General features: G+C 42.9%; 1 protein-coding gene across 2 annotated transcripts in view; it reads right to left on the bottom strand.

Annotated features, from left to right (window-relative positions):
- The window catches only part of Tsf2 (transferrin 2), a 34206-nt gene extending 13384 nt beyond the window's left edge, over positions 1–20822 (bottom strand). Inside the window, exons 1-8 of one of the 2 annotated variants that reach the window (XM_045739656.2) lie at positions 20705–20822; positions 18887–19020; positions 18300–18432; positions 16379–16521; positions 13244–13361; positions 8750–8933; positions 6614–6767; positions 3626–3727 (exon numbers count right to left, since the gene is read on the bottom strand). In XM_045739656.2, coding sequence (XP_045595612.1) covers positions 3626–3727; positions 6614–6767; positions 8750–8933; positions 13244–13361; positions 16379–16521; positions 18300–18432; positions 18887–19020; positions 20705–20753 — 1017 coding nt within the window. In that variant the 5' untranslated portion in view covers positions 20754–20822. Of the gene's footprint in view, positions 1–3625; positions 3728–6613; positions 6768–8749; positions 8934–13243; positions 13362–16378; positions 16522–18299; positions 18433–18886; positions 19021–20572; positions 20634–20704 lie in introns of those variants that run through there. The other variant, XM_069331342.1, reaches the window with a different exon arrangement.
- Positions 20823–21595: the final 773 nt, after the last annotated feature.

The raw sequence follows: 21595 nt of genomic DNA, 5'->3' as shown, positions 1-21595 counted from the left end.
TGCAACCCAAGGCTACACATCGAGAACATTAACGAGGTACCAAACGGCCAGGACCCTGTTCAACCTCCAAAAGCCCCTTGCTCGAATGTCAGCCCAGGATCTATTACCAAAAACAGCAGCTAAAGCCGCGAACTTACGAACGTCGTGGGCACAAGGATAGATCGCAGGCTGGCTGGACCGAATAATCCTGCGGACAACCTTGGAGACCCGCGCCCTGGAACAGGGAAGAAGGGAAACTAGGTCAACCCAAAGAGCGACCCCTGCCACGAAGGCCTTGGCGCACAAGTAACGGCAAAGAGTACAACCAGACACAAAACATTATGCACCCCCGGCCGAACCAACTAAGCATCAACAACCCAAGGACCCCTCCGGAAAGCAGCTGTCTCAATCTTCGCCAGAAAGGAAGGAGACAGCTGCACATGAACAAAACGATTACCAGGACTGAAAGAGCAGAAACCCCGTGCCAGAGGAGAGGATGAAGCTACCCGACCCAACCCCCAGAGACCAATACCAACAAGAAAAGAGCCTTAGAAAAACAGTCCTGAACCGAAGGGGCCGCCACAAACCGAGGAGAAGAGAGCACCCGGTCCAATGATCAGGATGGCTCAGACGGCGCATGAGCAGGTCGGAGGTAAAACAATGCCCAAGAAAGTAAAACAGAAGTGACATCCACTCCGAATGCAAGCTGAAGCGCCTCCGCCAGCACCGCACGATATGAGGCAACAGTATTTGGCATAAGATGATAGTCCTGAAACAATTGAGAGAGGGGACAAATCAACCCAATCAGAAATCGAAGACAACCTACAAAGAGTCAAGAAGTGCTGAAAGGACTGCCAGGAAACTTCATACTGACGCCAAGATGAAACTCACAAACGGGAAACAATCAACTAAGCCACCTGATCACCATACAAGTGTGGATGGGATAAATCCGTGTCAAGACCAGATGCGAAGATTGGAGGAGAAGATCGAACCAGCCATGTACCGGACCGGATCGATCTGCTGAAAGAGGCGGAGCCATTGGAAGACTCTCGGGTTCAGACACCGAGCAAGCTGCGCTTGAAACCAAGGCAGGGCCGGCCACCAGGGGGGCCAACAGGACTAATCTCCCCTGGTAAGTCTCCAAGCGAGCCAGGATCTGGAGCAACAACCAAACCGGGGAAAAGAGGTACAGGTAACCCCACCTCCACCAGTCCAGTCGAACTGCGATCCCCGACGGCCACGCAGTTCGGTAAGGGCGCCGTAAATACGGGAAGACGCTCGACCAAGCCGACGTGAAGAGGTCTACCTCTAGGCGCCCGAACATCTGGCAGAGCCAACGGAACAAGTTGGCATCGACTGTCCATTCCGTTGGCAGGGAAATGAACCGGGACAGGCTGTCCGCCAGGACGTTGGACACCCCCTGGATATGAACCGCCAGGAGAGCGAAACCCCAAGAACTCAGCAGACAAGTCACCCGAAGCGACCAGCCTCTTAAAGAGCCAAGGACCACATCGAACCCCCTTGGTTCAGGCAATGAACCACCGGGAAGCAGTCCGAATGTAGCCGAATCGTCGCTCCGCGAGCGACACAAACCCTCTGAAGCGAAAACCACACTGCCGCAAACTCCCACCATGTGCTGCAAGTATGCCGCAAGGACGGACCCCACCGATCCTGGCCGGCCTGGTGAGCACTGGTCACGAAGCCCCAGCCGAAAGACGACACGTCCGTGAACACATCAAGGCGACTAATGCCCCCATGTTCGGGTTCCCCATAATCAAAGCAGGGCAGCCTCGGGGCATCCGGAATGGCAACCAACCTAGAACATTGCAGCAACCTAAACCTTGCATGCAATGCTGAAGCTGCCTGCACCCCGAATATCAATAGCAGTGGACTGGGTGAACTGGAGTACAAGCAAGGAACACGACTCACGGGACTCTGGGTCAAAATTGTCATTGACGCAACAGGCAGCATGGCGGAGGCAAAGACAGTGATTGTCACCCTAAGACAAGGGGACTGAGCAACCTTCAAATTCGAGTGGAGGCGAGATGGGACTCAGAGGACACATCCATTGGACCAATGAGTCATAATGGGGGTTTCCAGGGCCCTTAAGCTGACTGTTAATTAAGGGAATCCCAGGCAAGCTACATGTACTGCTAACCGTTTTTTTTTTTTTTTTTTTTTTTTTTTTTTTTTTTTTTTTTTTTTTTTTTTTTTTTTTTTTTTTTTTTTTAGATATATACAAGAGTTGTTACATTCTTGTACAGCCACTAGTACGCGTAGCGTTTCGGGCAGGTCCCTGGCATACGATCCCCTGCCGCGAAGAATCGTTTTTTCATCCAAGTACACATTTTACTGTTGCGTTAAACAGAGGCTACAGTTAAGGAATTGCGCCCAATAAATCCTCCCCGGCCAGGATACGAACCCATGACATAGCACTCGCGGAACGCCAGGCGAGTGTCTTACCACTACACCACGGAGACTTATCACAGAACTATCAAACAAACAAAATGCTGAACCCCTTGTGACATATGCAATCACGAGGACCTAGTAAACAGCCACCCAAATAATACAAGTAGTTCTACAGTCACACCAGGCAGATTCCCACCAGGCATAACAAAAGAAAATAAACACCCCGCAAAGGCACAATGTCTCCAGGAGGAACAGAACTGGCCGCTATGCATATTAAAAGACAGCTGCACACTACCTTGCCCCCCCCTGCCAGCGACGATATTACCTCCTACCCAAGGCCAAACAGTGGTAGGAAAAACCCCAGCTGACCCCAAGGGCAGGCAATCACCAAGCAGCAAAAGAACCCTGCGGAGGCAGTCCCCAAACAGTTTATGGAAGATAACCCATAACTGCAAGGGCAGTACTTACAGGGCACTTAGGGAAGGTGACCCAAGGTGCATGCAGCTCCAGTACTTCTGGAATTACTCCTGGATCACACACCACCACACTGCAGCACAACACCATAAGGTACAGCACTGATCAAGACTTGGAGCCAGTGTCAATCGACCGCCACCCAACACAATAGCCTCAGAACTGGAGTTGGGTAGCTGGCACAGGAGGTCTGGGGGGCACCCCCTTCCCCCCTCCTGGGAAGGAGGAAGCTGTGCAGATAGCGAGGGGGTGGCTGTGGTGACATTATGCTTGTTTGCTTGTTTTTTGATTGGGGATTTCTGCCTGCTCGTTCGGCTTTTGGTTTGCAATTTTTAACCAGCTGGAGTTTGTTTTGGGATTCCTACTTTTCTGGGTACCAGGGTAGATGGCAGACTTACTCTGCTTCCAACTACACAAGGGTGTCAATAGGCCATTGCTCCTCGTGCCTCTCTGAGGAGGCAGGTTCTGGCTCGTGGTCCCCGGTAGGGTAAGAACTCCATCAAATGACAGTTGCCACTGTCTAATATATACACATCAGCCCAGTATAGCTCCGAGGAGCCGAAGGGGTTCTCCACAGAAAATACATAAACATTTTAAATAGAAGTACAGTAGTAGTAAATGTGGATATGAGTAGAAATGAGAAAAGAATGCAATAAAAAAATAAGTAAATATAGGAGAAAAGGGCAAGGTTGATTTTGCAATTATTCACCTTCCACCAACTCTAATTACCTAAAGAGATTTACATAAAAAATGACTAAGAACTTACTGACAACAGCAAATCATATGAGGTGCCATATTTTGGAGAAGACTCAAACAGATAGAATTCCTTTGGATCTTCTGACTTCTTTCCATAGCGGGTGGCTAGTAACTGAAAATAATTGATTAATTTAGATCAAAGTGAATACAGTACCGAGTTCTATAAAATCAACTAGTAACTCTTAGGTAGATGATGAGTCACAATAACGTGACTGAAGATAGGATGACCAAACCACACATCAGAAGATGGAGAACGACGATGTTTCAGTTCGTCCTGGGCCATTATCAGGTCATGTGTGAGACGACTTACACACAACTTGATAATGGTTCAGTGCGGACCAAAACATCGTCATTTCTCCATCTTCTGATGTGAGGTTTGGTCATCATGGTGCTACAGTACCTACTGGAAAACATAGGGGGTAGACAAAATGGTATGCAACTATAGCATGTTATGATCTCAGCCTGCAGGAGAAACGAGTCTCCCTCCTTGAGAGTTATTCGTCAAGCCTGACCTGATTAGAAGGTCTAGCAAATATTGAGGTGATAACGCATATGTAAAATAGTTGCTTGGATATGTATAACAATTTGAGATTATGGGCAATGAAGAAGAAAACAGATAAATGACTGGCTAGGAGATGTGGACATTTTGCTGGAGGCGTGAGGCTCGCTTCTGGAGGGGCTTTGACCTCACTTGAGGCCAGACATCGCAGGGGAAAAGCCGCGCTCCGTTGAGCTCCCGTCAGAAGGGAACCCCTAGTGATATATCTCGAAGAGAAGAGAAGTGTGCAGACGTACCAGCTGTGGAATCGAGCTGGGGACGTGTGGTCTCAAGTCGTGGGCGATAATTAGTGAATATTAAGCCACCCGGAGGCATTATTGTGGGCCGTGGAGCGCCCTGACCAAGCCTCGTCAGAGGAAGAAGCGCCCTCGACCAGACAATCTGTGGTAAGCACGATATACGCCAGTTCATAGTGATTGCTTGTAGTTGGTCGTGTGCCCAGCGACAGTAGCGATGTTTATTTATAAGTTAGACATGTTTTAATAAGGCAGAAGGCCTGAAATAAGAGAGTGGAGAGGGAGGAACACGGAGCGACGTCCATCCCCTCTGAGCGCTGGCGGGCGACTGAGGGAGCCTGGCTCCTGACAGAGGAAGACCCTCCCAGCGAGTGAGGACCGCCGCCAGGCGAGGTGGAGTATGGACCCGCCCAAAACGGGGGAGTCCACTCTCACTGTATGTAGAGAACAGATAGAGGTTGGAGGCAAACATATTGTGTGATTATTTTTGTTTATGTGTCAAAGGGGAAACAATTTTATTGGAGTGTCGATGGGTTGCAGGTTTGTCTTTGGGGAAGAAGTTGCTGAGAACTTCGAAGCCAGCATAGATGAAGTAATTGACGAGACTCCAAGGTAGTGAAGCAGAGGACCTCGAGCTGTGAGGGGAAGCAGTGAAGAGGAGTGTCACGTGCTTCTGTAGAGGTGGTGTAGCAGCCAAGAGAGCTGTGGAGGAACCTAGCAGAAGGGTGAAGCACCGTAGTTGCTCAAGGAAACTTCATGGTAGCAGCCTGGAGGAGCTGCAGAGGATCCTGGTAGTGAAGCCCGGAAGAACCTGAAGATATCAGGGTAGTGAACTTCCAGAGGTGGAAGGGGAAGTTCTGGTGGATTACTTATAGGGAGTTGATAGTGTTTGGTTGTCATTAGTGTGCAAGACGCAGTGAGAGGTGAGTGATTGTTGGCATTCTTATGTCAAGGAGTGTTTTATACTGAAGTTTAGAGTTACAGTCGTAGGCTGGATTACCTACAGATGTATGCGTTCCAGGACTGACAGTGATCGATTGATCATTGTTGTGTATCAATGAACATTTATACTGATATATGTTATTGCATTCAAATGCTGATTTTCTATATATATTATCTTGCTGATGGTGCAACAGTGTATGTAGACTTGATCAACTTGAGGTGGTTGATAGTATCAGGTGGTGAACCAGGAGATAGGATACCACTTGATAAGCTGATGATAGAGTTCTGATGGTGTTGGAGTGCAACCTGATTGTAATATTATAGAGTATAGGATTCATTATTATTATATGTGTGTATGTATCGTGTATGTGCTTTGTCCAGTAAATGTATCCCAATTTGCCGGTGTTTGCCCTTGTCCTAGTGAGGCTTCCCAGGAAGTAGTAAAGAAGGAGAGAGAGAGAGAAAGAACCAAGAACCACTGCTGTGGACAGGGTAAGAGGTAATACTAGTAAGTCATAGGGGATTGAGGAGATCATATCTCATAAGGAGAGAGTGGGGAGTCACAGCGGCTCGAGTGGGTGTGTGCACGTGACAACGAGGCTAAGCGTTGGAGCCGCATCCCCTAAACGTGTGAAGTTGAGCCCCTCTCCAAGAGCCAGAAGTGCCAAGGGTGATCTCCTAGTATAAGCACTCTACCGAGTTGTGGGTTGGGTTGTCCATAGAGAAGGATCAACGACGACAACACCAACCAACTCACAGTACTATAACAAGCAGGTATATTTTGATCATACCCAATCAGGTGATAGCATGAGATGCCATATTTCAGAATACACAAAATGTGGTATAATGATTACAAAGAGTACAATTATGAATAGAGGGAATATAATGAGTACAAGGAGTATAATCTACCACTCAGAAATAGGTGATTGTAGTACTTGCATAAGATACCTGAAAGCAGAAGCAGGTCCAAGACCCACAATTCCTGATAACTAAGAACTAGTCACACATTCTTTCTTCTTGAAACCAAATACAATGGTTTTCTCAATTCTTATTCAGCAGGAGCCAGGAACTTCATCTGTTTTGCCACACTTGAGTATGTTACGAGCCACAATAATGATATTACATAGAATATCAAGTAAAAACATAACACATCAAAACAAATTTAAATTATGCACTGTAAATATAAAACACACATTTATGATTTATAACATTTTTTAAATGAAAACATTTCTGCATTTCTTCTAAATAAGGTGGAACATACCTTAAGAAAGTCCTGAAGCAAACCTCGCTGCTCTATACTCTTGGCAGAAGTAGTGACAATTGCACTGGAGGGCACTGATCCCCAATTACATTGCTCATATTCGGTTATGGGACGACGGGTGCCATCTTTACACAGGAGTTCAAACTCGTCTTCTCTGTAGCAAGAATATAACTCAAATTAACCTTATTTATAACCAATTCCCATTTCATATCTCTAAGCATGTGAGAAATATATGTTGCACAAAAGAGAAAGCAAGAAGCTCCCATGTATGAAATAGAAATGACAAAAGAGCTTCCCCCTTCCAGACAGTGCTATCCTTGTATGCATCTCAAGCATGTAACATTCTTGGAAGCCTTCAAGAGATCTCTCTCTCTGTCTACTTCCACAATGCTACCTATCTGCGCATCACTGTAACAAGTCAAGCACATTAGAACACTGCTAGTGACAAGAAGGAAAATGTATTATTAAATAGCATTCCTGACAAATGTATGAGTAATATCACACAAACTGTAAAGTACACTGAAGCAGCCACAGTAAAGCCTCATTTTAAAAATAACTCAAGATGAGGTCTATTGCAAAAGGGAGACTTTTTGCTATACAGTGGTACCTCAGCTTACGAATTTAATCCATTCCCAGCGACGGTTCGCGAGCCAAAAATTTGTAAACTGAAGCGAATTTCCCCACAAGAAATAATGAAAACTGATTTAATCCGTTCCAGACTCCCCAAAAAATTAACTTCAAAGTAAATTTTATACCAAATTCACCCAAATCTTCAGTACTAAAGTATGTACAAGTTATTACTTACCTTTACTGATGACTCCTGTTGGCATATAAAGACAATAAGGAGGGGGAAGGAGGAGAGGTGTTAGTGTTTGGAAGGGGAGTATCCTTCCATTATAACATTAGACAGTGATGACTTTTCTGGGGTACTCTCTCTCTCCTATGTTTGCAGGCATACCACTAGAACCTGCTTGTGGCTCACTGCTTGATTTTCTCACTATAAAACAATCCATAGAGAATTTTTTTCCCTTCGTTGTAACACTTGTCTGTAGTGAGGCATCACATTGTCATTAAATAGTTAATGCAATGGCCTATTACAGCTTACTCTGGGTGAGTCATTTCAACAAAACTTTGCATTTCTTCCCACAGCCTACACCACTTCCTAATTGTTGAGGAAGGGACATTCTCTACTGCCTCCTCTTCCCCTCAAGACATTTCCTCAGCTGCCTTTTGTTGCAGCTCCTTGTGGTCATTCTCATGTGTTTTCTTGGCTTGAACCTTACCACTGGCTTTCTTGGGACCCATGGCGAGATATATAATAAAAAAATTTATGTTCAAATAGCCAAAAATCCGAAAAAACTAATTCTTTACAAAGAATTTAGGTACGATTGTCACTAGGCGGGAGGCACTGGTAAACTGAGGCACGATCACTGTGCTGCCAGGTCAGCCATACGCGTATCAACAAACTCGTTTCCAGAGGAAAAGTTCATAACCCGATTCAAATTTTCCGAAGAAATTGTACTCGCAACACGAAAAGTTCGTAAATAGGGGCATTCAGTAGCCGAGGTGTCACTGTACGTACTGTACTAATATCCTTTTCCCCGTGCATATCTAATGCAATGCTGTTATAAGATAATTTATAAGGAAAATTAAAAAAATTTTAGAACAGTACTGCCTATTTCTGGGATGCTGGTAAATGCTTGATAAGGCATGAAAGTTTTCTGAATTTCCTAACAAAGGTTTCTTTACCATAAACTGAATATTCAGTTTATTCATGCCATAGCAAGTTTTTTTGTATTCACCAAAAGAATAGTCTTAAGTGTATATAACAGGACTCATCACTGAAATTAATTTGTAGTCCTCCAACAACATTGACATGTCCATGCTTGATCCTTATGAATTTTCTCTCTCTGGTTCAATGGAGAAGGCACTGCAGGTACCACATTTGAAGGAGGCACCATTTTATACATTAGTAATCATTATTATACAAGTCTCTCTCCATTCAGCCATTTCCCTGAAAAGAACACTAGAATACTGTATGTGGAACAGTGAGGGCAGGAATGACACATACTGTTAACTCGGTAAAGATGCAAAACAAACTAATTAAAGTAAAAGTACAAGAGATTATAAACTTACGTTTTTGTTATCCCTCTTGCTGCCAGTGCTCTCCTGATGGTAGTGTGCTTGACAAAAGCTATGTCTCCTCTATCAAGCAAGCAATTGAATGCACCTTGGTAACCAGAATAAATGTCCCGACTCGTGCAGTGCTGCCCTGGAAGGTCACTGCCACAAGCACTACACAGAATTTGATTGTTGTCACCTAAGGAGGAAGGATACAATAAAACAAAATAAATATTCTAGGTCAATCTTTTTCCAGATGTAAAACACTGTTAATGCCACACTATGGCAGTGATGTGGTAGAGGCTGACTCCATACACAGTTTCAAATGTAGACATGATAGAGCCCAGTAGGCTCAGGAATCTATACGACAGTTGAGAGGCAGGACCAAAAAGCCAGAGTTCAACTCCCGCAAGCACAATTAGGTGAGTACTTAATAAAAATTCCTGTTTGGTGCTATCTTCAATGACATGCTTCAAGTCAAGTACTCAATGGTTTGATCTTGCTTTTTAGTCTCTTGGTGTGGCCAAGTATTACAAAAGTTTATGAATGAGCACAAAAAAATGTACAAAAACTGACGGAGTTATAGTTAAAGCACCTTTTTGAACAGATTACCGAGCTGCTCTTTAAGTCAAGATATGTCGAGTCCATAGGAAAGGATAAGGCACATTCAGAAAGAGTAACATTCTGGCACAAGTACCACAGTGAACTAGGGTGCCATAGGGAAAGGTTGGATGGATTGCACTTTCCTGAAGTGCCAATAAACCTTTGACATGATTCCCCACACAATGTGAATACACAAAATCTAAGTCGGAAAAGCAGACTGGGTTAACTGGGAAGACAGTGGACTGAATTAAAGAGTATCTGATAAATATGAAAGTGTGTTGTAATGAGAGAGGAAGAGTCAGGGTGGAGGGAAGTGGTAAGTAGTGTCATGCAGGGTTTGGTTTTTGGGCCCATTCTATTTCTGGGAGAGATGAGCCTTGGATCAAGAAACATGGAAGACAGGGTTGATAAACAAGATGTCAACCCACAATGCACAAGGAGCTTACAATTAATGCCACACCCCCAATCACAGGACATAATGCACCTCCAGCCAGATAAACCAGACCTTTTTAACTAAAGGACTACTCCAGTAAGGAGACATCTTATTCTTATCCTAAAATGAAGGAAAAGGTTGGAGCAGCAGAAAATGAAACCTATGCTCAAATGAACAAAAATCATACTTCCAGAGAAGAGGACGACACTCCCCCAACCCCTACAGCCAGAAGCAAAAGCCATGAAGAAAGCAGTTTTCAAAAATGGGATTTTAAACCGAAGGAGAAACCTAAAAGTGAGAAAACAAAATACAAAATCTTATTTAGTGACCAAGAAGGCTTCAGAGGGTTGTGAATGAGCCAGGGGAAAAAGAAAGGCACAGACAACTGGAAAGGGAGACAAAGAAACATCAACTGCAAAAACTAGAGAGGCTCCACCAAGATTGAACAATTTGAGGTGACAGAATTAGCCATCAACTGGCAATCCAAGAAGAGCTAGGAAATGAAAGTGCATCACAACATCAGCTGACAAAGATGGCATATGCCAATGGCTTGCAAAGCCACCTCATACTGCAGCAGTAAACCATCCATCAGCTCCTGCAAACACTCTGCTCAAATCTGTTTAGGAGCCCGCAAAAGAAGTTGGAACTCTGAACAAACCTTATTCTCCTCATAAAGCAACTGGCAATCAGTGGCCACACAAACAAGCTCAATCAAGGGTCAGAAGCCAAAACCACAAAGAGCAACCCCAAAAGTTGACCACAGACTGACAAGCCACTGCATAAGATGACAGCTCAGCAAAAACAGAAATTGCTCAAGAAGATTGCCAAGCCAATAACAGCAATCAATAAGCAGCACACACCCAAGGGTGAAAGGACTCTAACCCAGGCATGTCAAACTGAGGGTCCCCCGAGGGGCATATGGGTCACATTTGTGTTGTCATGAGGGCCACACACTACAACTAATTGAAGTCATTTAATAAAAACATTATTGCAGAATATTTTTACTACTTAAACTTAGAAACATACAATGCACATACAAATGGTTTAGCAGCTAGCAACATTCATGAAAGCAAAGTAATGAAGTACTGGTAATTCAACAAAGAAAAACCAGCGTTGAATGTAATGAAACGACATTTTCCGGGCGAGTCCCGGAGGTTCCCCGGAGCTATCCAGGCTGATAGTGATAGTCCTAACTTTTAGCTTCAGTCGATGCAGGTGGAGTTCTAGGCCTACGGGGGACCACAGCCAGAATCTGGTCCTTTCAGAGAGGCACGAGGAGCAATGGCCAATTGAAATACACGTGTGATTTTGAAGCATTCTATATCTGCCATCGACCGGGACAGGCACCCAGAAAGGTAAGCGCCTCAAAACAAACCCCTATCTGGTAAAACCAATGAAAATAACTTAACAAATGGACAGAACTCCCCCAAGGGAAAACGAGCAAACAGGCATGATATCACACGAACCGTGCCGCATGTCTGTGCAGCTTCCTTCTCCCCGGGAGGGGGAAGGGGTTAAAGTTTAATCAAAGAGGCAAAGTGACAAAGGCAGCAGGAGAGCTATTCAAGGTTAATAAAAAAGTCAGTGAGAAAAACTTCACAAGGCAGCATCATACAAGGAGGTAAGTGAGAAAGCCACAACAGACTGCTCAAACACACAGATTTGACAAAACTATCCCCACTGAATGAGGAATACTGACCAACCCACAGACAAACTGGCAGGCCATCCATAGAGGAAGTATCTTGCTTGAACAAATACTAACTCGGCCATCCATAGAGGAAGTATTTTGCTTGAACAAATACTAACTCCTGACCTTAACCATTTGGTGAGGAAAGGTGTATGCAGCAATGGACAATATTAATCACTGAACTCCACAGAAAACATAACTTTCGGGTGGGCAAGGAAGACAATACAGGTGCTAGGGAAGAGAACTTTGACAGCTGAATTTTTTACCCAGAATTTCCATAAATGAGCAAATTCAAAATTTTTTGCACCACAACCTGGTTACTCCCACTGTTTTCATCACTTACCTGCATACTCCAGCAGTTTTCCCTGATTATTCATGCCATTTACCTTTGCATTTTCATCCTTTACCTGCTTCCGGCATTTATTCGCACACAATGAACACAAATTCATTCAGATTACTCAAAGATTCGAGCAATTGTTATTTGGATTACTAAGCTCTTACAATACAGGGCCAACATGAAATGGAAAAGAAAAAAAAAAGCAATAGCCCAACTTGAAATGAAATGCTCCATGAACAGTCACAACAACTTTCTGAGTGTGTAGCTGATTGTGGGCCCAACGGAGGTGTGATCCTGGTTGCACCAAATGAGTGACTGATGGGGACACCAGGTGACCTAGGCTGCCATCCAGTGGCAGTCAGGTGCTTCATGGCTCAAGTGTTTAATGGTTCTTTGCCTTGTAGCAGCCACATTAAAAGATAATTTGGCAACTACTTAAATTATTCCCAAGCTATTCCACATAGCAAGAAATTCTAATTTAATTACTTTAATCCCAAGATTTCCATGAATCACTTAGGACAGACAAAAATAATCAGCAAGCTCCCCATCAGACCAAGTGAGGAGAAATTGAATCCAACACAACGTCAAGTGGATGCAGGTATAAGATGGGCTGAGACACTGCATCATACGTCTGGTTCCAACTTCCCCACTAGGCACTACAAGCCACATACTACAGAGCAGACAGCCACTCCCAGCCTCATTTAACCTCTCCACACTCAAGCTCTTGCTCTTGCCCTCCTTCGAGCTCTCCATCTCCGAGCTCGCTAAAGCTCTCGGCTTCATTCCAGCTCTCCTCTCCAGGCCTCATACAACCTCTCTGCTTCCAGCCACCTTCAGCATTATGTCCTACCTTTAACTCCAGTGGTTTAGTGACAAATGCTCTGGATATATCATGGATCTTACCCAACACCACTGATATGTATCAGCATAAAACATAACACTCGATGGACCACCATAAATATACAGTATATATTTAGTTACTAACTGTATTGTCACCAAAACAAACATAACCATAAAATAATAATACAGTTTTAGTCTTGTTTTCCTATGTGTTACTAATTTCAATGCAAGCATTTGTATGTTATAATATACTCAAATGTGTTAGTTTTTTTTCTCATACAGAGTCAGATTCTGGGCCTTGAGTGCATTTCAGAAGCCTAGTGGAATTTTCCCCAAGGCTTTACAACCCAAACAAAAGTGATTATCCAGTGGCATCATGGAATGTGCTTTAAAAACAGTTCTAAAATCTACCACCTGGTGGCTAAATGACCCAATAATAATATAATGGATCTTTTTCACATTAATACACAAGTCTTAAAAGTGTCAAGCTAATACACTAAGGCCTTCTCAAAATATTGAACAGATACCACAAATTTTTTGAAAAAATATAAATTCAGTGAAAATTATAAGGTATTTCTTCAGGGGGATACCTTAATTACAAGTACCTACCCAGCGGGTTATACTTTTTAGTGAGGATGTTTGCAGCACATCCACCACTAAAAAACTGAGATGCTGATTTGATGTGGTTATTGCAATCAACAATCTCCATGGCTCCTGAGCCGATGAGCTGAAAAGTAAATAATGATAAAGTTAATTAAATAAAATTACTTTAAATGAAAATAAGATGTAAGCAAGTCAAAAAACCAGCATTGAATGTAATGAAACGCCATTTTCTGGGTGAAACCCGGAGGCTCCCCAGAGCTTACTGGGCTGATATGCTAATGTCAGACTTTGGCATCAGTCATGTGTATGGAGTTCTGTGGGCCTACTGGGGACCACAAGCCAGAACCTGGCCCTCTCAGAGAGGCATGGGGAGCAATGGCTTATAAACACCCGTGTGGTTGGAAGCATTCTATGTCTGCCATCGACCGGGTCAGGCACCCAGAAAGGTAAGCATCGCAAAACAAACCTCTATTCTGGTGAAAATATTGCTACCAAACGCCGAACAACTGGATAGAACTCCCCTAAATGAAATGAGCAAACGAGCATGACGTCACACGTCGCCGTGCAGCTGTCTGCACAGCTTCCCCCCCCCTCCCTGGGAGGGGGAAGGGGGAACCTCAGACCCCTTGCACCGGCTATCCACCCATCAGTTCTGAGGCTCTATGTCAAAACACACACAAACCGCCGACTGGAGGGAGGGGGATGAGGGAGGGATGCCGTGGAGCTTCCGGGTCTCACCCAGAAAAAGGCGTTTCATTACATTCAACGCTAATTTTCTGGGGGAAGCCCCTTTGGCCTCCCCGGAGCTAACTACCCACAGGGAAAAAGATAGGAACTTACCCGGAAGGCGGTCGCTGCTCACTCCTTAACTCGAAGTCGAGACAACTGGCTGCAGCCACCGACCCAAGAGACAGGAACGACGAGGCCCAGTGACGTTCACTAGGTAACAAGCAGCCAGGAGCCTGTTCGACTGCCAAAAGCCCCATGCCCGAATGTCAACCCAGGACATGTTGACAAAGACAGCAGCAAGAGCAGCGAACTTACGAACGTCATGGGCACGGGGATAGATCGCAGGCTGGCTAGCCTTAATAATAGCCCCCACCCGCGAACAGGGAAGAAGGGAAACCGGATCAATCCAAAGCGCGTCCTCGGACACAGAAGCCGTGGCGCACAAATAACGACAAAGAGCCGCAACCGGATGCAAAACATGATGCACCCCCAGACTGACCAACCAAGCATCAACAACCCAGGGACCCCTCCGGAAAGCAGCAGTCTCATTCTTTGCCAGAAAAGATGGAGACGGCTGCAAACAAACAAAACCATCACGAAGACCGAAGGAGCAGAAACCCCTGCACCGGAGGAGAGCGTGAAGCTCCCCAACCCGATCCCCAGAAGCCAATGCCAACAGAAAAAGAGCCTTGGAGAAACAATCCTGAAACGAAGGGGCCACAACAAACCGAGGTGAAAAAAGAAAAAGAGAGCACTCTGTCCAAAGACCAGGACAGCTCGGGTTATCTTGAGGTTATCTTGAGATGATTTCGGGGCTTTTTAGTGTCCCCGCGGCCCAGTCCTCGACCAGGCCTCCACCCCCAGGAAGCAGCGCGTGACAGCTGACTAACACCCAGGTACCTATTTTACTGCTAGGTAACAGGGGCATAGGGTGAAAGAAACTCTGCCCATTGTTTCTCGCCGGCGCCCGAGATCGACCCCCGAGACCACAGGATCACAAGTCCAGTGTGCTGTCTGCTCGGCCGACCAGCTCCCAACTCGCAGCGACGTGTGACGTCATGCTCGTTTGCTTGTTTTTTTTAGGGGAGTTCTATCCAGTTGTTCGACTTTTGGTAGCAATATTTTCACCAGAATAGGGGTTTGTTTTGGGATGCTTACCTTACTGGGTGCCTGACCCGGTCGATGGCAGGCAGAATGCTTCCAACCACACGGGGGTGTCTATAGGCCATTGCTCCCCATGCCTCTCTGATGGGGCCAGGTTCTGGCTCGTGGTCCCCGATAGGCCCACAGAATTCCATACACATGACTGATGCCAAAGTCTGACTGACATTAGCATATCAGACTAGTAAGCTCCGGGGAGCCGAAGGGGATCCTCCCAGAAATTAATTCAAATGTGTAAGATTTATATTGAAAATCTGCAATGAGAAAGAATATTAAAAGAAGAATTAGATGTTCCCTGCAAGCTATGGTACAAAAGAAATGTGAAATTTATTTAGAGGGAAAATTTTTTGGCATACCTGGAGCATACCTGGATAGGGTTCTGGGAGTTGTTCTACTCCCCGAGTCTGGCCTGAGGCCAGGCAGCTTCACACTCGGCTCATATATATAGCTCGCCTATCACTGGCACTATAAGATACAAATGTATATATAAAATTGCTTTGTGTGAAACGTTTGAGCTGCAATCACTAAAAATATTTGTGTTAACACAGATGTTTGTTTAGGTACAGGAGATGGTGACTTCTGATTCCTGTTAGCAGGATTAGGGCTTTTCTTTCCCAAAGAACATGTGAAACTAAACCGTATTAGTTTACCCTGGAACCCTACCCACCCAATTAACAACCAGGTTCCCAATTTACTGCTGGACAAACAGAGGCAAACAGTTTAGGATTGGTGCCCAGTCAACCCTCGATGGGTAGGGCTCAAATGGAGACAAAATCACTGAGGTGGTTATCTTGAGATGATTTCGGGGCTTAGTGTCCCCATGGCCCGGTCCTCGACCAGGCCTCCTTTTTGTTACACACCCCCAGGAAGCAGCTGTTTAACTCCCAGGTACCTATTTACTGCTAGGTGAACAGGCACATAAGGGTGAAAGAACTCTGCCCATTTGCTTCCACCTCCACCGGGGATCGAACCCGGAACCTCACGACTGCACCCCAAAGAGCTGTCCACTCAGCTGTCAGGCCCCTAGGTGTGTAATGCTGCTCAGAAAACTACCACTAACTAGCTTACCAGTCCCTATCATAAATTATCTAGATACTGCACTTGTAGACTGCTCCAGCTAAGCATCAACATATGAGAATCAAGTAAGCAAGGCTCATTTTGTCAAACAACCAGAGTGATTTTGCACATTTTCAAACATTTCTTTCAAAATTAGATCAAATCTACTAATATTAAGACATTTTATTGACATACCTCTGACATGGGTATGATCCAGCCACCCAAGGATGCCACAGAGGGAAAGCATGCTATAGTGCCAGCCAGATCCTTCAAACTTTGTACTGAAGTTAGGTTACCTTTGTGCACCACAGCCACCGAGTAATAAAGTTTGAGCCCCTCTGAAAAGAGAAACAAATTGTTAAAATATCAATTATACTGCCAACTAAATACAGTGTTAAACTACATTGTGTAACTTAAGCCTACAAGATGCCAAACTATTTTGCCAGTTAACTTAAAAACTCACTAGAAAGATTTTCTATATTTCATATTGATGCAATTTTCTTCAGAATTCAGTTAAATCATATTATTCTTAACCCTGCACTAGTTTCCAAAGGCTAGTAAAGTAGGGGAGATTCATAACAAGTAAAAACTAAATGAAAGATTGTCCTTCAATGAATAAACTTAAAAGAAATATGAAGGGTCCCGGTAGTACAGTCGGGTTCGTTCTCGACACACACAATCAAGAATTCCAGGTTCGAATCCCAGTTGGAGATTCTGGAAATGTGCCCAACAGAAATGATTGGGCACATTTCCTTTCACCTGATGCAGCTGTTCACCTAGCAGTGAGTAGATACTCCAGGAGTTAGTCAGCTTGTTGTGAGGTTGCATCCTGGGCGGGATCAGTAATTCGGCCTTGGGGAGGAGGGGGGGACCTCGGTATAAGTCTACCGTGTATGAATACACTCTGACTTTCTGTCTCCCTTCACAATGAATTATTATTAATTATAAACTAATTTTATCAATTTAAAAATAAAGCACCGAGTGAAATGAAATTCCCCCTTTCTGAGCACCTTATCTCCTTAGCCGTATCCACTAGACTTCTTAGGATAGACACATTACTGCCAGACTAAGTGATTCCAAAAGCAATGAGACAAAGATTCATGAAAACTGTCTTGTCCCATACATAAATGGGGTGGGGAGCTCAGTGGAGAGCATACCTCAATCCTCCATAAGGTAAACACTAACTATAACAACAAATCCTTCAAATCACTCAAAACTCTCTCCAAGCAAATCTTGGAGACAAAAAATTGGGGGGTCTGAGACTTAATTACTCAGTGTATAAGCTAAAGAAGGTACTGAGGGCCCTCCCAGAAAACTTATCAGTGCTATTCCATCCAAAATAATGTGAAATATAGAAGTAAAATGCTTATTAATGCAAGAATCATAACATGTAAATTTTAATTGTATAGTGCCCAGTATACATGAATTTTGGACACGTCCTAGGGATTAGGTGGCACGTGGCCAGCAGTTACCATGATTTTTGCCAGCGTCACCTTCAATGCCAAATGCTGCCTCCCCCATTCATTATTTACATCCACACTATTATATCATAAAATAATAAATCTAATAAATATATATGGTGATATAATACCACGACCTATAAATAACATAGCATATTTGTATCTTATACCAAGTGAGGAAATGCTGATTGCCACTTGCAATAACCATACAATGGTCAAGATCATTCTCTGAACCTAATAAAATTAATCGGTGCTATCCCATCCTAAATAACATAAAATGGAAAATAATAATATTATTAATGCAAGAACTTGTAAACACTTGGATAAAATGGCGTGTTTGAGCGTTGGCAAAGAGAGACGACCTAACACTTCCTCTCTGATAGCCTTAGGTTACCTAGGCATGCCCCCTCTTCACTTTACCTCAAAACTTTTTTTCTGTGTAGACATCCTCTAGTGTGCATTTATATGGATAAACAGGGTTGCACTGGGCGAGTGTTAAAACATGAAGCAAATCATATTTTGACAAACACCCTTTTGAGTCAACAACCAAAAAATAAAGAGTTCATCATACAAACATGGAAGTCATCAGACCATTTAAAATTTTAAATATGATTGCAGAAGAACATACAAACAATATTCACTAATGGTGAACTTACTGTAGTAAGATTCCCTCATGATAGGGACAAGCGAGTGATAACGGCCCGCAATGTATACTTCTTGAGGGTCCAGCGCAACTAAGTCAGCTAGACCATTATCCACTAATTCCATACACTCATCATGGTTGCCCATCTATGTTGTGCAGAAGGAAGAAAAATACACTCATTTTCTATTAATACAGCATAGACTATATATTATAGATTTTCTCTATAATAATACATCAGAATTACGTATTTACAGACTTATGGTCCTACAGTTTAATTTATTATGCATTAACTCAATTTCAACTAGTCTCCTACCACACATCAAAACATGCCAAGTCTCATATAATCAAATAAAAATAAATGGCTGGCACAAATATAGTACAGTACATCATATTATACTTCACTTTCACTCTAATGTTATTGCAGTGCCCATTCCCATACAACAAATTAAACAAATTATTTATCTGATCCTTAATTTCAAGATTCCAAGAATAATATAGTACTTTTAATTTTTTTTAAATACTGTATAATGCATTATAATCTGAATAATTATTATGTAGATATGTATACTTAGGTGTGAATTAAATTTTGTCTTAACTTACCTCCACACACTCGACCTTGGTAAACGTGTTGCTGAATTCAACAAAATCTTTTTCAATAGCCTGTGCCATTGCATTACACTTCTTCTGTTCTGGTGGAGAAACGGTACACCAGCGTACGGGCGCCATCAACAGTCCTATTAATAAATAGTAAAAATAATGACACCATTTCCTAGTGTGAAGGTATCTTTAAATTTCAGTCACAATTAATAATGCATTTATAAATTCAGTAATAAAATATATAAAGAGTATTCTGGTCTTCAGTTTATGCACAAAATAGAATTATATCATTACTGTAGATAGTTAACATTTATTGTACAGTATATGAACTGTGTAAAATACAGTATATATACTGTATGTTTAATAAGCCAATATTGTGCAAAGCATTTCAAGGTTAGGCTAAGTTATGATCGGTGAAGATAGAAGCAAAGAGCACAGTGCTACATAAATATAGAACAAGATCTATGAGTTAGTAAGAATAGTCAGAACCTACGTGATAATTCATTTTAATCTAATTTTATAACACAAATTTTCCCTCCTTCAAGGCACTCATTAATGAAGGGAAACACTAAAAAACAAAAAGAGCTGTGCTGTACTGAAATGATAGAGTATACACAAATACTCATCTAGTTGTGCTTGCAGGGGTTGAGCTTTAGCTCTTTGGTCCTGCCTGGTTCCTTTAGCAGTTCCTTTAGCAAGTTCTTCCTGATCTAAAATAGGTGGCTACTTACCTAACATATCCTAACCTAATTTAATCTATTCTTTTCTATCCATTTCCTAACACAACATTGCCTAGTTTAACCAGACCAAACTCACCCAAAATGTTTAAAAAGGATATAGGTAATTAGCTTGGGGGTACTAGTTCACAAGAGTGCGATTCATCCAGGTAAAAAGACTAAACAAAAAGCTCAACAAGCCACAAGGTAGGACAGACAGCAGAGCTGCTTTTTTCACCCAGATAGCAGTAAACCCATGGAATCAACTACCCAGTGAATCCATAAATGCCAAGCCAAGACTCCACTTTAAAATTAAAAAAAAACACACAGGAATAATAGGGGAACCTTAGACAAACTGCCAGTTTACTATCCCTGCCAAAAGAATAGCGATTTAAAAGATTCTACGAATGGTTATTCTACACCATCGCTAATATTTCAATAAAGCTAACCTAACTTATTTTGTAAGTTAACCTATCCTAACAAAAATTATATATAATTATTGGTATATACCCCCATGAGTGTGCATTTGTCATTGTGACAATCTGGGTGCCATCAGAGATCTTTTAGGATACTACTTCACTAAAGCCAATAAGCCCTAGAAATGGTGACATCCAGGCATCAATTTAAACACGAAAACGTTGACTAGGCCTACCCTCATTACACTTCTTATAAAAAAGTCTTATCCACAACAAGCTTGTGTAAAATACCAAAGGCATTCCAATTGCGATTTCAACTTGAAAAATCTAATAATTATGTGACTCTTGGCAAAATAGTTTCCCCTAAAACACTCCCACCATCCTGTACTGCGGTTGCCTGCTCTCAAGAAGTCCGGGAAAACAAATTTGCAAAACAAACTAATAACAGTTAACAGCAAGTCTCCATTTAGGTTTATTGGTAATATAACTGAAAATAAAACGAAGTTATTTAAGCTGGAAATAACGGCAGTTCAAAAAAGGTTTATGGCGAGCGTCACCTGTTGGTTTCAACAGGATGTAAATAAACCATGAGACGCCTAACATATATCGCCTCTAATACACCTAAAACAACACGTAGATCAACAAATAACTCCTAGTCGTCTCAGACAAGCAACAGTTGTGGCTCTTACCATTGGCCAGGACGACCAGGGAGGCAAAAACGGGTACAATTTGCCTCATTTTGACAGATGAGGGCCGCACCCTGCACAGTTCAGCCTCAGTCCCCGCCACATTGTGTTCCCCAGGACGCTCTACCTCCCATCCATCAGTCATTTATTTATTCCATGTAATTTATATACTGAATTGTATTAGGACTTTGTGTAGATCAAATTATCTGACTTATAACACCCATATCGTCTCTGCAAAAACTAAAACTAACACGTTGAAAGCTAGGGCCATTTATATATATTTTTTTAATTAAAATATTAATTCCATATATGTATAACACATCAATTTACTTAGCAAAGGAGTATGTGCACCCTATTTCCCAGGGAATATATACAGAGTTTACATTCCATTAACCTGGGCTCTAGAAGACTCGAATCGTAGACAACCACGTGTATGAGGACGAAGCTCTATCAACCGAGCTATTGAGTGGTCTTAATAAGGAAAGACTACTTAATAGTGTTTATTTCCACGGAAGTGTGGCTGACAATTTTTATACAGAGTTTACGTTAGTCTTGGGCTATATGTTCCAGGCTATATAGTGTACAATACACAAACAACAGTTAAAGATGGTGCAGTCACAGCCTATCATGCATTCGAAAGACAATATAGGCCGTGACTGCACTAGCTAATTACTGAACTGATGAGTTAGCCAAAGATTAATATGCCTTCAAAGGAGTGACTCTAACCTTGTACATACGCCATACTTCAAAGGCGTGACTATAATCTTAATTGTGTGCACCCCTATTTAAAAAAAAAAAAAAAAGTCGGAAAGAGCTCAGCAGAACAAAACCGGTCGATCAGCCTGACATCACACATCTGTAAGCTCAGGGAAATTGAAATTGAAAGCTCAGGGA

The sequence above is a fragment of the Procambarus clarkii genome, chromosome 25 (genome assembly GCF_040958095.1).
Source record: "Procambarus clarkii isolate CNS0578487 chromosome 25, FALCON_Pclarkii_2.0, whole genome shotgun sequence".
Classification (NCBI taxonomy): Eukaryota; Metazoa; Arthropoda; class Malacostraca; order Decapoda; family Cambaridae; genus Procambarus; species Procambarus clarkii.
This window is presented reverse-complemented; position numbering and strand designations above follow the sequence as displayed.